This window comes from Mesoplodon densirostris, chromosome 5 (genome assembly GCF_025265405.1).
Source record: "Mesoplodon densirostris isolate mMesDen1 chromosome 5, mMesDen1 primary haplotype, whole genome shotgun sequence".
In the NCBI taxonomy this organism is placed as follows: domain Eukaryota; kingdom Metazoa; phylum Chordata; class Mammalia; order Artiodactyla; family Ziphiidae; genus Mesoplodon; species Mesoplodon densirostris.
The window spans coordinates 80165458-80182009 of NC_082665.1; the positions used below are offsets into that span (position 1 = coordinate 80165458).

General features: G+C 41.7%; 1 protein-coding gene across 2 annotated transcripts in view; it reads left to right on the forward strand.

Moving 5' to 3' along the window:
• The first annotated feature begins 998 nt into the window (after positions 1 to 998).
• The window catches only part of GMPS (guanine monophosphate synthase), a 76904-nt gene continuing 61350 nt past the window's right edge, over positions 999 to 16552 (forward strand). The window contains exons 1-2 of one of the 2 annotated variants that reach the window (XM_060099059.1): positions 999 to 1351; positions 14600 to 14781. In XM_060099059.1, coding sequence (XP_059955042.1) covers positions 1325 to 1351; positions 14600 to 14781 — 209 coding nt within the window. In that variant the 5' untranslated portion in view covers positions 999 to 1324. Of the gene's footprint in view, positions 1352 to 1404; positions 1548 to 14599; positions 14782 to 16552 lie in introns of those variants that run through there. The other variant, XM_060099060.1, reaches the window with a different exon arrangement.

Below are 16552 nucleotides of genomic sequence, written 5' to 3' on the forward strand. Positions count from 1 at the left end.
ATTATTTAGAATAAAATGAGTTTTTGGAAGTCAGGGCAGTCTCACTCTAGCTCCTTAATACCTGGACTAGAGCTTGACACACAGCATGAGCTCAGCAAATATTGGCCGTATTATAATATTAACTGAATATCTGTTAAAAGGCTTTGTAAACGGAAAGCCGCCCCAAGTGTTATTATTTATTCCCCAACCCTGGTTTAGACCCACAGGTGACCAAATTCAAGGTATTGTAATACTTGCATTGACGGGTATCAGTGAGTAGCTGGAGAGACTACAGTTCCTCCCTTTCCCACAAACAATCCAAATAAAATTATTGCTGTGCAAACAGAGCTCTACTCCGCCGGTCCAGTTTCCCACCAGGTTGCTGCTCCCAAACCCCTTCCTTTTGGAAATTCTGCACCCGCTGTAGAACTTTTGAGGGACCTAAGTGATCAAATGTTACTTTTAAGACCTAAGTGATCAAATGTCACTTTTAAGTCCACGTTGAAGTCACCACGAAACTCTTCAAAGCAGCCTTGGCCTCCCCCATGACCCGCAACCTGGGATGAGGCCGCACCACCGGGTAAGCGTTCCCCAGCGACCCAGCTCTCTGGAGGCCTCCTCTTCAGTGCCACCAGCCTCTCTCGCATCGAAGGCTGCGGGCCGGCGGGCCAACAGTAAGCGCACGGCGGCTTGAGTTTTTCTCCGAGGCCGGCTTTAGCGGCAGGGGTGGGGCAGGGCGCCACCGGCCTTCCTCTCAGCGCCTGCTGCCGGGAACGGGAACGGGGACGGGACCGGGGCAGCTAAGCTGGGCGCCGCGGGCTCCTCCTTCACAGGGCGGGCCAGACAGGGGCGGGGGCGCGGCCGGACGCCGCAGGCCCCTCCTCTTGTGGGTGGGCAGGCCTGAGAGTTGCAGGTTTCTTCTCCCGGGGGCGGGCCTCGGCGGCCCGGACGGACCTGGAGGCGGGGCCGGACGCCGAAGTCCCCTCCTCCAGAGGTGGGCTTATTGGGCTGCAGCAGCAGTGGCGGCGGCGGCGGCGGCAGCTGCGGGTGTCCGCTGCTCGGCAGCCTAGCCACAAGGGCTCTGGCTCCTCCCAGTGGCCGGCCAGTGCGGAAGCAGGAGGCGGGGGCAGCGTGCGCGCTGCTGGTCTGCTCTCCCGCGGCGCTGGGGCCCGCGCTCCGCGGCTGCTGCTCCACTCGGCGCTTCGCAGGCGGCCAGCTCCTCTCCCCGCCTCCCGCCCGCTCCTCGACCAGGCCTCCTCCTCAGCCCCGGCCCGTGGCGTTGACCCCACCGGCCCTCTCCCGCCCCGTCTCATCTCTGGCCGCCGCCGCCGCCGCCCCAGACCCGATGGCTCTGTGCAACGGAGACTCCAAGGTCAGTCTCTGGCGTGGGGGTCCCTGCCTCACCGCTTCCGGACGGAGGCAAGGCTCCGGGGCCGGGGAGCCACCGCGCGGGGCCCTTCCCCGCCTCCTCCCCCCAGCCCGCCAGCGGAGCCCTGCGGCCCTGGCAGCGGCGCGTCGGAGAGCCTCCAGTCGGGGCCTGTGGCATGTTTTCTCCTCGGGAGCGGCAGGTGCTTTGTTGATTTTTGTCTGCGTGTCGGGGTTCCTGCGCCCGCTGAGCTCCTGGCGTCGGGGAGGGCGTCAGCTTCCCGTGGTCGCACCGCTGGCCCCAGCCTCCCCCGCGTCGCTGTGGGGCTCAGAGCCCGCGGAGCGCGGTCGGAGGGTGGGGGTAGGGAGGCGAGCGGGCGTGTGTGTGTGTGTGTGTGTGTGAGTGTCTGTCTGTCTGTGAGGGGGGCTTCATCAGCCCTCACCCAGCCCCTTCTGGAGTCGGGCAGCCTTTTGTGGAGCTCCCGGGGTCCGCCGAAGGCAGAGCGGGGTCGGGGCCTCGCGTGCGGCGTTGGAGCTGGGCGGGCCTCCAGTCTTCCCGCCACCCCGTTTCCCGCCTGCCCTCGGTGGGGCTCGCCGGGTTCCCCCATTGGGGTCCGCGGCGGCGAGGCCGGCCCCGGATGAGGCCGCGTGACCGCGCGCCCTACCCCCCAAGCCCCCGTCAGCGCCCTCCCGGGGTCGGGGCCGGTGGCCGGAGGGTAGCTCACTCCGTACCCCTCCCCCCATCCTTCTCCGAGGGAAGGAGCGTGTGTCCAGCCCCGCCCCCATCCCGCTCACTCCTTGTTTTTCAAGTTGGTTTGAGACGGGACCCGCTCCCGCCCTTGCGAGCCCCTTCCCGGACGCAGGCCGCCGCCACCGCGCCCGGGAACCGGGGGGGTCGCGAGTCCCGGGTGCGGGAGAACTTAACTCAATGTGCCGAGTGGAGGGAGTAGTTTGGGCCGCCCCTGCATTTCTCGCCACCTCCGACGCACTTCTTCAGACCTTCTTTCGTCTCGCTTCTGAATCGAGCACCTTCGCTTTCACTTCTGTGTTAAAATTTTCGTTGGCCTGGAGTTCTCTCAGACCCGCACAATCAGTGTTGTCAGCGGGAACCCGCGCGATTTTGAATTGCGATTTAAGCGAAATTTACCTCCCACACGCTGTTTAGGGCCTGGCTAAAAGAAATTACTTCATTACGTTTCATTCAGGATGTGTGGAACTTTAAACATCAGGTGGGAATTGGTGTTCTAAGTCAGGTAGAATTGTCTTTTCGGCAGTATTCTCTTATAAAGGTGGTGCCTAGTCACATCTTAGTGGGTCCTCTCCATGAATAATTGCTTACTCTGTAGTAAACATTCTAAGAAATATTTGTTGAACAAATTAGTAAAGATTAAGGTAGCTGATAAACTCCTTTAAACCCAGGAAAACTAATGCTCAGACTAGTTGGAGCTCTTTCTCAGGATCATAAAGGTGAATGAAGACACGCTAACCTGTAGTTATTGGCCTCAGAAGCTTATGTAAACCTCAACATACAGCTCTTTCCTGTACACTAGTTAACTTATAAAGCATTTTTCTTCTCTCTTTAATTTTGAGCCGTAAAATCATTGAAAAGATTCATCTTTGTGCTGGTAAAGGAAATGACTGTTATTAGAAGGATTCAAACCTAATTTACAGGCTTTGAAAAATATGTGCTGATTTGAAAACAGTATTTACACAAAATTGAGTGACAGCAGGAAGTTAAAAGATTCAGTTTCCAAGTTACCTGACTCCGGTGTACAGAGCATACAGTATTTTTGCTAGCTGGTATGTTTTTTTGTTGTTGTTCAACTTGAATTTTAAAGAAAATCTTATCAGTTTGATATATCTGAGACCCAGGTGAATTGCTGGTTACCTTATTTTTATTTCAAGGTTCTTTATGTTTTGTAGCATAAACAAGCATGTGTCTTTTTCTTTCTTTCTTTCTTTCTTTTTTTTTTTTTTTTGGCTGTGCTGCTTGTGGGATCTTACTTCCCAGACTAAGGATCCAACCTGGGCCCAGGCAGTGAAAGGCCAGGTCCTAACCACCGGACTGCCAGGGAATTCCCATTGTTGTTTTTTTTACTTTACTAACAATTAGATGTAAAACAAATGGAAAGCATTTTCAAGAGGAGCAACCCAGGAAAATAACATTTCATCACATCTATGATTATTTCATGTACTCCTAAGAAGGGGAAAAAAACCCCCTATAAGTAAGCCATGATATGTAAAAACTTTCTATTGATATGATCAATGATACATCATTGATCATAAGAAACATTTAAAGTAAAGAGATGTTTAAATATGGGGGGTTTTGCAGAGTAAAGTAAGTGAAATATGATATTCTGAGAGGTCCACCCAGAAATCTAAGTAGGCATCTATTTTCCATAGCTTACCACTGAAACCACCTTTCCCTCTGGTGTGAAATACAGGTACTGGACCCAAGCTTACGTTGTACATCTATTGTGCCTCTGACAGTTGTGTGTAAATCTTAGTTGATAAATTAAAGTGGGGAAAGAGCTCATTTTGATTCCTGTTCTGGTACATCTCAGTATTTTTCAGGGTTTTTGAAAAAGACATTTCTGCATGATAGAAATTAGGGAGAGACCTACCTAAATTCTGTAAAAGGATTTGAGCTGTTTTCATTAGTTTTACCCACGCAGTATCATTTAGAGCTGGAAAGGACCTTTATGAGTTCTAGCTTCCTAAGCTGAAAAAACATAGCTGGTTTTTCTTTTTCTTCAGGGCTACTTTGGTTAAACATCCAAGGCAGAGATTATTCTTTTCCTTAAACAGCTGATATAATGTTATTTAGTTAAGATCTTATCTCATATAAACAAGAGCATAAGCAGTCAGCTTTTCTTTAAAAAGTTTTTACAACTATTCAGTGTTTTATATGAATATAGGTATGTAGCAAACATCAGACATAGTAACTTTTATCAGTTTTATTAAGGCAAGATTATAAGAGTAATGTTCTTTGGACTACTTGTCAAGTTTCCCACTTTTGGTCCCATCTAAGCCTTAGACTTTTTTTTTTTTTTTTAAACATCTTTATTGGAGTATAATTGCTTTACAGTGGTGTATTAGTTTCTGCTTTATAACAAAGTGAATCAGCTATACATATACATATATCCCCATATCTCCTCCCTCTTGTGTCTCCCTCCCACCCTCCCTATCCCATCCCTCTAGGTGGTCACAAAGCACCTAGCTGATCTTCCTGTGCTATGCGGCTGCTTCCCACTAGCTATCTATTTTAAATTGGATAGTGTATATATGTCTATACCACTCTCTCACTTTGTCCCAGCTTACCCTTCCCCCGCCCTGTGTCCTCAAGTCCATTCTCTACATCTGCATCTTTATTCCTGTCCTGCCCCTAGGTTCTTCAGAACCTTTTTTTTTTTTTTTAGACACCATATATTTGTGTTAGCATATGGTATTTGTTTTTCTCTTTCTGACTTACTTCATTCTGTATGACAGACTCTAGGTCCATCCACCTCACTACAAATAACTCAGTTTTGTTTCTTTTTATGGCTGAGTAATATTCCATTGTACCTATGTGCCACATCTTTATCCATTCATCTGTTGATGGACACTTAGGTTGCCTCCATGTCCTGGCAATTGTAAATAGAGCTGCAGTGAACATTGTGGTACATGACTCTTTTTGAATTATGGTTTTCTGAGGGTATATGCCCAGTAGTGGGATTGCTGGGTCATATGGTAGTTCTATTTTTTAGTTTTTTAAGGAACCTCCATACTGTTCTCCATAGTGGCTGTATCAATTTACACTCCCACCAACAGGGCAAGAGGGTTCCCTTTTCTCCACACCCTCTCCAGCATCTATTGTTTCTAGATTTTTTGATGATGGCCATTCTGACTGGTGTGAGATGATATCTCATTGTAGTTTTGATTTTCATTTCTCTAAAGATTAATGATGTTGAGCATTCTTTCATGTGTTTGTTGGCAATCTGTATATCTTCTTTGGAGAAACGTCTATTTAGGTCTTCTGCCCATTTTTGGATTGGGTTGTTTGTTTTTTTGTTATTGAGCTGCTTGTATATTTTGGAGATTAATCCTTTGTCAGTTGCTTCATTTGCAAATATTTTCTCCCATTCTGAGGGTTGTCTTTTCGTATTGTTTATGGTTTCTTTTGCTGTGCTAAAGCTTTTAAGTTACATTAGGTCCCATTTGTTTATTTTTGTTTTTATTTCCATTACTCTATGAGGTGGATCAAAGAAGATCTTGCTGTGATTTACGTCAAAGAGTGTTCTTTCTATGTTTTCCTCTAAGAGTTTTACAGTGTCCAGTCTTACATTTACGTCTCTAATCCATTTTGACTTTATTTTTGTGTACAGTGTTAGGGAGTGTTCTCATTTCGTTCTTTTACATGTAGCTGTCCTGTTTTCCCAGCACCATTTATTGAAGGGACTGTCTTTTCTACACTGTATATCCTTGCCTCCTTTGTCATAGATTAGTTGACCATAGGTGTGTGGGTTTACCTCTGGGCTTTGTATCTTGTTGCATTGATCTATGTTTCCGTTTTTGTGCCAGTACCATATTGTGTTGATTACTGTAGCTTTGTAGTATAGTCTGAAGTCAGGGAGTCTGATTCCTCCAGCTCTGTTTTTTTCCCTCAAGACTGCTTTGGCTATTTTGGGTCTTTTATGTCTCCATACAAATTTTAAGATTTTTTTGTTCTAGTTCTGTAAAAAATGCCATTGGTAATTTGATAAGGATTGCATTGAATCTGTAGATTGCTTTGGGTAGTATAGTCATTTTCACAATATTGATTCTTCCAATCCAAGAACATGGTATATCTCTGCATCTGTTAATATCATCTTTAATTTCTTTCATCAGTGTCTTATAGTTTTCTGCATACAGGTCTTTTGTCTCGCTAGGTAGGTTTATTCTAGGTATTTTATTCTTTTTGTTGCAGTGGTAAATGGGAGTGTTTCCTTCATTTCTCTTTCAGATTTTTCATCTTTAATGTATAGGCATGCAAGAGATTTCTGTGCATTAGTTTTGTATCCTGCAACTTTACCAAATTCATTGATTAGCTCTAGTCATTTTCTGGTGGCATCTTTAGGATTCTCTAAGTATAGTATCTAGTCATCTGCAAACAGTGACAGTTTTACTTCTTCTTTTCCAATTTGTATTCCTTTTATTTCTTTTTCTTCTCTGATTGCCGTGGCTAGGACTTCCAAAACTATGTTGAATAATAGCGGTGAGAGTGGACATCCTTGTCTTGTTCCTGATCTTAGAGGAAAAGCTTTCAGTTTTTCACCAATGAGAATGATGTTTGCTGTGGGTTTGTCATATATGGCCTTTATTATGTTGACGTAGGTTCCCTCTATGCCCACTTTCTGGATAGTTTTTATCATAAATGGGTGTTGAATTCTGTCAGAAACTTTTTCTGCATCTATTGAGATGATCATGTGGTTTTTCTTCTTCAGTTTGTTAATATGGTGTATCACATTGATTGATTTGCGTATATTGAAGAATCCCTGCATCCCTGGGATAAATCCCACTTGATCATGGTGTATGATCCTTTTAATGTGTTGTTGGATTCTTTCTGCTAGTATTTTGTTGAGGATTTTTGCGTGTTTATTCATCAGTGATATTTGTCTGTAATTTTCTTTTTTTGTAGTATCTTTGTCTCATTTTGGTATCAGGGTGATGGTGGTCTCATAGAATAAGTTTGGGAGTGTTCCTTCCTCCACAATTTTTTGGAAGAGTTTGAAGAGGATGGGTGTTAGCTCTTCTCTAAATGTTTGATAGAATTCACCTGTGAAGCCATCTGGTCCTGGACTTTTGTTTGTTGGAAGATTTTTAATCACAGTTTCAATTTCGTTACTTGTGATTGGTCTGTTCATATTTTCTATTTCTTCCTGGTTCAGTCTTGGAAGGTTATACTTTTCTAAGAATTTGTCCATTTCTTCCAGGTTGTCCATTTTATTGGCATAGAGTTGTTTGTAGTAGTCTCTTAGGATGCTTTGTATTTCTGCAGTGGCTGTTGTAACTTATTTTTCATTTCTAATTTTATTGATTTGAGTCCTCTCCCTCTTTTTCTTGATGAGTCTGGCTAATGGTTTATCAATTTTGTTTAACTTCTCAAAGAACCAGGTTTTAGTTTTATTGATCTTTGCTATTGTTTTCTTTGTTTTTATTTCATTTATTTCTCCCCTGAGCTTTATGATTTCTTTCCTTCTGCTAACTTTGGGTTTTGTTTGTTCTTCTTTCTCTAGTTCCTTTAGGTGTAAGGTTAGATTGTTTATTTGAGATTTTTCTTGTTTCTTGAGGTAGGCTTGTATAGCTATAAACTTCCCTCTTAGAACTGCTTTTTCTGTATTCCATGGGTTTTGGATTGTCATGTTTTCATTGTCATTTGTCTCTAGGTATTTTTTGATTTTCTCTTTAATTTCTTCAGTGATCTCTTGGTTATTTAGTAACGTAGTGTTTAGCCTCCATGTGTTTGTGTTATTTATGTTTTTTCCCCTGTAATTCATTTCTAATCTCATAGTGTTGTGGTTAGAAAAGATGCTGGATATGATTTCAGTTTTATTAAATTTACTGAGGCTTGATTTGTGACCAAAGCTGTGATCTATCCTGGAGAATGTTCCGTGCGCACTTGAGAAGAAAGTGTAATCTGCTGTTTTTGGATGGAATGTCTTATAAATATCAATTAAATCTATCTGGTTTAGTGTGTCATTTAAAGCTTATGTTTCCTTATTAGTTTTCTGTTTGGATGATCTGTCCATTGGTGTAGGTGAGGTGTTAAAGTCCCCCACTATTATTGTGTTACTGTTGATTTCCTCTTTTACAGCTGTTAGTAGTTGCCTTATGTATTGTGCTCCTATGTTGGGTGCATATATATTTATACTGTTATATCTTTTTGGATTGATCCCTTGATCATTATGTAGTGTCCTTCCTTGTTTCTTGTAACATTCTTTATTTTAAAGTCTATTTTATCTGATATGAGTGTTGCTACTCCAGCTTTCTTTTGATTTCCATTTGCATGGAATATCTCTTTCCATCCCCTCACTTTCAGTCTGTATGTGTCCCTAGGTCTGAAGAGGGTCTCTTGTAGACAGCATATATATGGGTCTTGTTTTTGTATCCATTCAGCAAGCCTGTGTCTTTTGGTTGAAGCATTTAATCCATTCATGTTTAAGGTCATTATTGATACATATGTTCCTATGACCATTTTCTTAATTGTTTTGTGTTTGTTTTTGTAGGTCCTTTTTTTCTCTTGTGTTTCCCACTTAGAGAAGTTCCTTTAGCATTTGTTGTAGAGCTGGTTTGGTGGTGCTGAATTCTCTTAGCTTTTGCTTGTCTGTAAAGCTTTTGATTTCTCCTTCAAATCTGAATGAAATCCTTGCTGGGTAGAGTAATCTTGGTTCTAGTTTCCTCCCTTTCATCACTTTAAGTATATCATGCCACTCCCTTCTGGCTTGTAGAGTTTCTGCTGAGAAATCAGCTGTTAACATTATGTGAGTTCCCTTGTATGTTATTTTTCGTTTTTCCCTTGCTGCTTTCAATAATTTTCCTTTGTCTTTAATTTTGCCAATTTGACTACTGTGTGTCTCAGCATGTTTCTCCTTGGGTTTATCCTGCCTGGGACTTGCTGTGCTTACTTGACTTGTGTGGCTATTTCCTTTCCTGTGTTAGGGGAGTTTTTGACTACAATCTCTTCAGATGTTTTCACGGGTCCTTTCTCTCTCTCTTCTCCTTCTGGGGCCCCTATTATGCGAACGTTGTTGCAGTTAATGTTGTCCCAGAGGTCTCTTAGGCTGTCTTCATTTCTTTTCATTCTTTTTTCTTTATTCTGTTCCACAGCAGTAAATTCCACCATTCTGTCTTCCGGGTTATCTGTTCTTCTGCCTCAGTTATTCTGCTATTGATTCCTTTTAGTGTAGTTTTCATTTCAGTTATTGTATTGTTCATCTCTGTTTGTTTGTTCTTTAATTCTTCTAGGTCTTTGTTAAACATTTCTTGCATCCTCTCGATCTTTGCCTCCATTCATTTTCCAAGGTTCTGGATCATCTTCACTATCATTATTCTGAATTCCTTTTCTGGAAGGTTGCCTATCTCCACTTCATTTAGTTGTTTTTCTGGGGGTTTATCTTGTTCCTTCACCTGGTATGTAGTCCTCTGCCTTTTCATCTTGTCTGTTTTTCTATGAATGTGGTTTTCCTTCCACAGGCTGCAGGATTGTTGTTTTTCTTGCTTCTGCTGTCTGCCCTCTGGTGGATGAGGCTATCTAAGAGGCTTGTGCAGGTTTCCTGATGGGAGGGACTGGTGGTGGGTAGAGCTGACTGTTGCTCTGGTGGGCAGAGCTCAGTAAAACTATAATCCGTTTGACTGCTGATGGGTAGGGCTGGGTTCTCTCCCTGTTGGTTGTTTGGCCTGAGGCAACCCAACCCTGGAGCCTACCTGGGCTCTTTGGTGGGGCTAGTGGCAGCCTCTGGGAGGGCTCATGCCAAGGAGTACTTTCCAGAACTTCTGCTGCCAGTGTCCTTATCCCTATGGTGAGCCACAGCCACCACCCCCCCCCCCCCCCCCCCCCGCCCCCGCCTCTGCAGGAGACCGTCCAACACTAGCAGGTAGGTCTGGTTCAGTCTCCTATGGGGTCACTGCTCCTTCCCCTGGGTCCCGATGCCCACACTACTTTGTGTGTGCCCTCCAGGAGTGGAGTCTCTGTTTGCCCCAGTCCTGTCGAAATCCTGTAATCAAATCCCACTAGCCTTCAAAGTGTGATTCTCTAGGAATTCCTCCTCCCGTTGCTGGACCACCAGGTTGGGAAGACTGACATGGGGCTCAGAACCTTCACTCCAGTGTGTGGACTTCTGTGCTATAAGTGTTCTCCAGTCCGTGAGTCACCCACCCAGCAGTTATAGGATTTGATTTTGCTGTGATTGTGCCCCTCCTACCGTCTCATTGTGGCTTCTCCTTTGTCTTTGGATGTGGGTATCTTTTTTGGTGAGTTCCAGTGTCTTCCTGTCAGTGATTGTCCAGTAGCCTGTTGTGATTCTGGTGTTCTCACAAGAGGGAGTGAGAGCATGTCATTCTACTCCACCATCTTGGTTCAGGCTTATACTATTAATTTTGATTCTCATCCCAGCAGTTGCTCCTTATTGTGAGCCCTGACCCAGAAGGGAGTCCTGGCCTGTCAGTTTCAAAGGTTCAGGGGAATTAAACCCATTCCACCCTTTAGGCTTTCCTTAGGTTCTCTTGCTGCCTCTGCTCTATTGGAGTGGCCACACCTCCTCCCAATGCAGCTGCTGTTCTTAAATTGGCCCTTGTGCCTTTTAGCTACTACCTGTTGGCCATTGTGGAATTCTCTGGTTTTCTTTAATGATTCCTGGTTGCTTCCCACACAGATGCTGTAACACCAGGGATTGTGGCTCTGGTAGTTCATTCCCACCAGCTTGTATTTTGGGGTTCTTGGAGGAGTAACTTGTCATTTAGTTATGTATGTCTTGGGTTCTGGTTTTGATATCCGGTGGTCAGTGATATGTGGAGATTCAGGAGGATCCAAAATGATGCCAGTTCCATATTTATAGTATCTGCAAGATTCTTTTGCCTTATTCTTAAATAGGGTGCTGAATATGGTTTCGTTTTTACTTAACATTCTTGCTATCATAAAAGATATGAACATTACTTACTTTATTATGACTTCAGGTCACCTGAGAGGGTTAACCTTCGTGTTTAGTTTTAAATCAATTTTATAAATAGGTAAAATAGGTTTTTCTGTGTTGTGATGTTGAATTTCATTTGTCTCGACTATTGATGTGACTCATGAGCTATTTTTCTCTTTAGGGTGCTCTTTCTAATCCCTTGAAGGTTTGGAAGCCTAATGATCAAACTTTACAACTCTGTGTGAAGTAAGAGTAAGTAGATTCAAAGTTTTCAGGGAAAGGAACTTTTGCTTTTATTACTGGTGACGTTTTTGCTTTTCCCTGAGTTGTTGAAGCTTTTTGCTGGATAGGCAAGTTGATAGCTGAGTTAGAAAGAAGTGAGGCAAGGATTCATTGTTTCCTCAGTGATCTCTGATGTCATTTGATTGAACAGTTTTAAAACGTGCTAAGAAAACTATAAAATTTTCTTTTAAAACTAATTTATTTAAGAAAAGAATGGTTGATTTAAAGAAATAGACAGTCCTCACAGTATGATAGTAAAATGATCGTAAAAATGGACTTGCAAGCTGAAACCATGCAAAGCAATCATATAATCAATGGGAAAATTATGATGGTTTTGTGACGTTTTAAAAATTTTTGTTGAAATATTCTTATTGTTAATTATAAAGAATAGGGTAGTAGTGAATCTACTATTTAGTATAACTCAAAACTTTAGAAACATTGAGAATTGTGCTTTATTTCTTTTCTTTAATTTTTTAATTTTTAATTTTTTTTTTTTTTTTGTGGTACGCGGGCCTCTCATTGTTGTAGCCTCTGCCATTGCGGAGCACAGGCTCCGGACGCGCAGGCTCAGCGGCCATGGCTCACCGGTGCAGCCGCTCCGCGGCATGTGGGATCTTCCCGGACCGGGGCACAAACCCGCGTCCCCTGCATCGGCAGGTGGACTCTCAACCACTGCGCCACCGGGGAAGCCCTACTTCTTTTTAAACTACTCTTGATAAGATTTTCACACCATGCTTCCCTTCACATCTTTTCTATGCTTTGATGGCTTTCAACATTTTATCCTTTGCACTTTGAATGTCACGAAACATCTCCTCGAGTTTCTTTAATTTGAAGTATTTTCTCAGAGTGACTTCCTCTGGGGCCTTGTTATCCGTTTTATCCCAACCACTCGTTGATGTTGATAAGTTGCCTTCCCTAAGTTCCTCTGACGGCACATCTAGAGGGGCTTATACTGCAGCAGTGTCAGCCTTGCCACAGCCAGCGGTTTCTTCTATAATTGCATTTACGTTGGATTCGAAATTCACTTCCAGCATATCACTTTTAATTTCTTTGCTGCACTTTCATCTTTGTGGATTATCCATATGTGTAAAATGGCATATGTGGATTTATCACTGGGCAACAAGAAGGCAGCACAGTTGCACTCTCCGCTGTTTGTTGTGCAGTGACTAATCACCAGTAGACTTTGAGAGAAGGGACCTGATTGGCTGCTGATCACGATCATATTATTTATGTGATGACTTGTGAACTGAGGAGCAACGTTTGTACTCTATGTAATTATTATATGTTAATGTATGTTAACTGAAATTGGAGCCATGATATTGGGGACTGTTTGTAGTTAACTAAACCCTGGTATAAAGCATGGCATGAAATTCTTGTGTATCAGAATCATGCAAAGTGAGAACTCTGCCTGTAATATGAGAAAACAGGTTGTACTTGGATTTGGTGAAAATTGTGAAGGTGATAATGGACCTAAATCTGAGACATTTACACAATAACATAGTGGTCTTTAAAAAGTACTTTATTCTTTATAAAAAATAAATTTAAAAAATTTTAGATAAATTCCTTAAAGGGGAATGTGTGTGTATATACGTATACTAAGACTAAGGGTAAAGGTCTGAAAGGAGAAAGTTTCAGCATTTCTTGCATTAATATATTCTATAAACTTCTGTTTTCTGTGATCTGATTATTCTACATTGCTTGATATTCTTATGATTAAAACCTTCATTTTGTGATCTGAGGAATTCTTTCTGGCCTATGGTTGGGTTCCTCTCACAAATCTTCCTCTGTAGATGCCTGTAATTGTTGCTTTTTCATTACTGCAGTGAAGAAGTGTTAGTGGTGTTGTGAAGTCTGCATTTGTTTTTATTTACTTTTAAAAAAAATATGTATGTATGTATTTATTTATTTATTTGGCTACGCCAGGTTTTAGTTGTGGCACGTGGGATTTTTGTTGTGGTGTGAGGAATCTTTAGTTGCAGCACGTGGGATCTTTTGGTTGCGGCATGCAGGCTCTTAGTTGTGGCAGGGCGGTATCTAGTTCCCTGACCAGTGATGGAACCTGGGCCCCCTGCATTGGGAGCGTGGAGTCTTAACCTCTGGACCACCAGGGAAGTCACAGTCTGCATGTATTTATTCACTTAAATGGAGAGGGAAGAGGGATGAAAGTGTTACACAGATGCCTAAGGGGCTGGTTTAAGGTTTTTTTTAGTGTGCAAATTTTACAACTGGAGAGGGAAAAACTACAAAAATATGCTTATTGTAAATATTTGAACATACTGAAGAGCATAAAGAAAAATTTTAAGTCACCTACTATAATTCCATTAGTACTCAGATACTGCCTCTGTTAATATTTTGGTGTATATCTGTCTGTACATTCTTTTTCATACATGTACATACACTTGCACTTTTACACAAAATGTTTTAAAATGGGATCATATTGTATATGCTTCCTCCAAGTGGATTTACAGGGTACATACACATTTTAAAGCTTTTTCTTATGTAAAATATACAAAAACAGAATAGAGACTAAAGTGAACACAATATATGTATCACCCAACTTCAGTGGTTTCAGTGGTTGACCTATAGTCAATCTTGTTTCATCCATACCCACCTACCCTTGCATTATTTTGAAGCCAGTTCCAGGTAAATATTTTAGCATACTGTAGATAAATATTTCAGCACATATGGTTAAAATTTTATGTTTTGCCAAATTGCTCTTCAGAAAAGTGTTTTCAATGTAGACTTGTCAGAGATAAGATTAAAAAACATTTAAAAACTTAGTGTTATGGGTCAGATGCATATATATTTTTTCCTCAGGTAATACAAAAAATCCTAATAAAGTGAATTTGGGTATGCTTATATACTCTGGGAGGAAACTTTCAGTTCCTCATCAGTATGTCCCTCATAGGAATGCTGTGACAATTAGATTGGGTGATCATATAATTTATTGCCCAAACTGGGATGCTTTTGAGATTTGAAGGAGGCACTATTAATAATAATGCCAGTATAACAGGCATGGCATAAACCAGTACTTTATTTTGGCACAGCTGGACTGTATGCTTACCCTAGTATTGGATAATGTGCATAAGATGCATTAAACATAAAGTGACTATATCATGTAGTCAGTAGATGGTAACTTATATTTATGCCTGTGTATGGATATGTATAAAAATCTTTTCTTAAAGAAGTGTTTGAACTGGCAACTCAAAATCCTAAGTTAACAGTTTCTGTGTGTTTTTGGAACTGACAGTGACCACAGTTTTTAAAAGTAGCTCTAATTTTCATAATTTTCATAATTAAGAAGACATTTGTGTTAATATTTGCAGCTGGAGAATGCCGGAGGAGACCTTAAGGATGGCCACCACCACTATGAAGGAGCTGTTGTCATTCTGGATGCGGGTGCTCAGTATGGGAAAATCATAGACCGGAGAGTGAGGGAACTGTTTGTGCAGTCTGAAATCTTCCCCTTGGAAACACCAGCATTTGCCATAAAAGAGCAAGGATTCCGGTAGACTTTTAACTTACGTTTTTCTGAGGAGGCTGAGCTTAGATTGTAGGATATTTTATTATTAATTTGTTTGGGCACTGAATTACTTAATGAAAATAAGACATGGAATGGTTTTACAAGAAATTTCCCATGGCTCTGGGAATTAAAAGGAATTTAAATTAAAGGAAAAGATTACATTAATTTTATTTGCATAGTTTTAAGAATTTATCTTTTTTTTTTTTTTTTTTTTTTTTTTGCGGTACGCGGGCCTCTCACTGCTGTGGCCTCTCCCGTTGCGGAGCACAGTCTCCGGACGCGCAGGCTCAGTGGCCATGGCTCACAGGTCCAGCCGCTCTGCGGCACGTGGGATCCTCCCGGCCCGGGGCACGAACCTGTGTCCCCTGCATCGGCAGGCAGACTCTCAACCACCGCGCCACCAGGGAAGCCCAAGAATTTATCATTTGAACATCTTATGTTTCATAGGATTTCTGGATCAGACTTAGATTTGGCTATTATGGTCATTCATTCATTCATTCATCCCAGAGCATTTGATCAAAGGAACATATATGTATAATGGCTAGAATACCTAAATTAGAGAGTTCTGTGTACAATGAGTCTCTTTTGCTTCCTATTCCAGGAAACTAGTTTCTAAATTATGAAGACTTCTAATTTAAGAGCTAATTTGTACACTTAAAACTAGTCAAAATGACATCCAACTTGTAACTTCTTCCTTTAACAACTATTTCTGGTTAATGCTGTGTCTTTTCTCTTGGAATTAATGTTTGTTTTTTTATTGAATGTTATTCAGAAGCAAGCAACTGCAGTTTATATCCTTAGTTAGTTCTTAAGCCTTAATGCTGTATTTCTTCCAAAATATAATGTGTTTAATTTTTCTTAAAAACATAATGTTTTTCCATTAGACAAATGGTTAACTTTTAAAAACTTCACAGATGAATATACATTATCCTTTGTTTCTTCTTTTTGAAATAGAGTGAATTGCAAATCAGAAAAAGCAGGTTTACTTTTAACTCTGTTCTCATTTTAGGATGTAGATGAAAAACAGGTCTCTCTTTTAAGCTGTAGAATTTTGGAGTAAGAAGTTTATCTAGTTGAACTGTCTTGACTTGCCAGTGAGAACCAGTTTTAAGGGAATCAAAAACTGCAAGAAATCTGAATGGCTCTCTGTCAGATCCAAGTTCCATCATTCTCCCAACCCAAAACAAACACAAAAATCCCCAGCAAACTAATCGACCAAATGTTTTGGAATAGGGTAACCAGTATTGGCAATAGAAGTCTGATTGTTTTTCTTGTCACCTGTTTACCTGATCATCAACCGTTCCTAGGTCCTGCTTATGCCTATAGCTTCTTTTCTCGGTAGAAGAATAGTAACTATAGCACTGTGGCTTTCATTACTATAATCCTTTCTGCTGAGATAGTTATTTGACCACCCTTTTTCTAGAATAAACTTTAGGTTTATGATTTGAGAGACATCTTAACCTAACTGTTTTTAGAACCTTGATTTGCTTGATACATAAAATTGGTATCTGGAATGCCTTAAGACTTCGTGGGCCTTGTAATTGCAAGTTGTTTCAAAATAATAGGGTAGAAATAGAAAACTCAGAATGAGTGATTAGCTCTTCTCAAGAATTACTGAGATAAGAATTTTCATAATTGGCTTAAGTGCAGCTTGAGTTTTATCCTTGACTAAGTCCGTTGCCTTTTCTTTTTAATAGTATTAAGAATCTTTATAGCCTTGAGTTGTTTAGGAGATTAATGAGGGATGCTGGGCAGT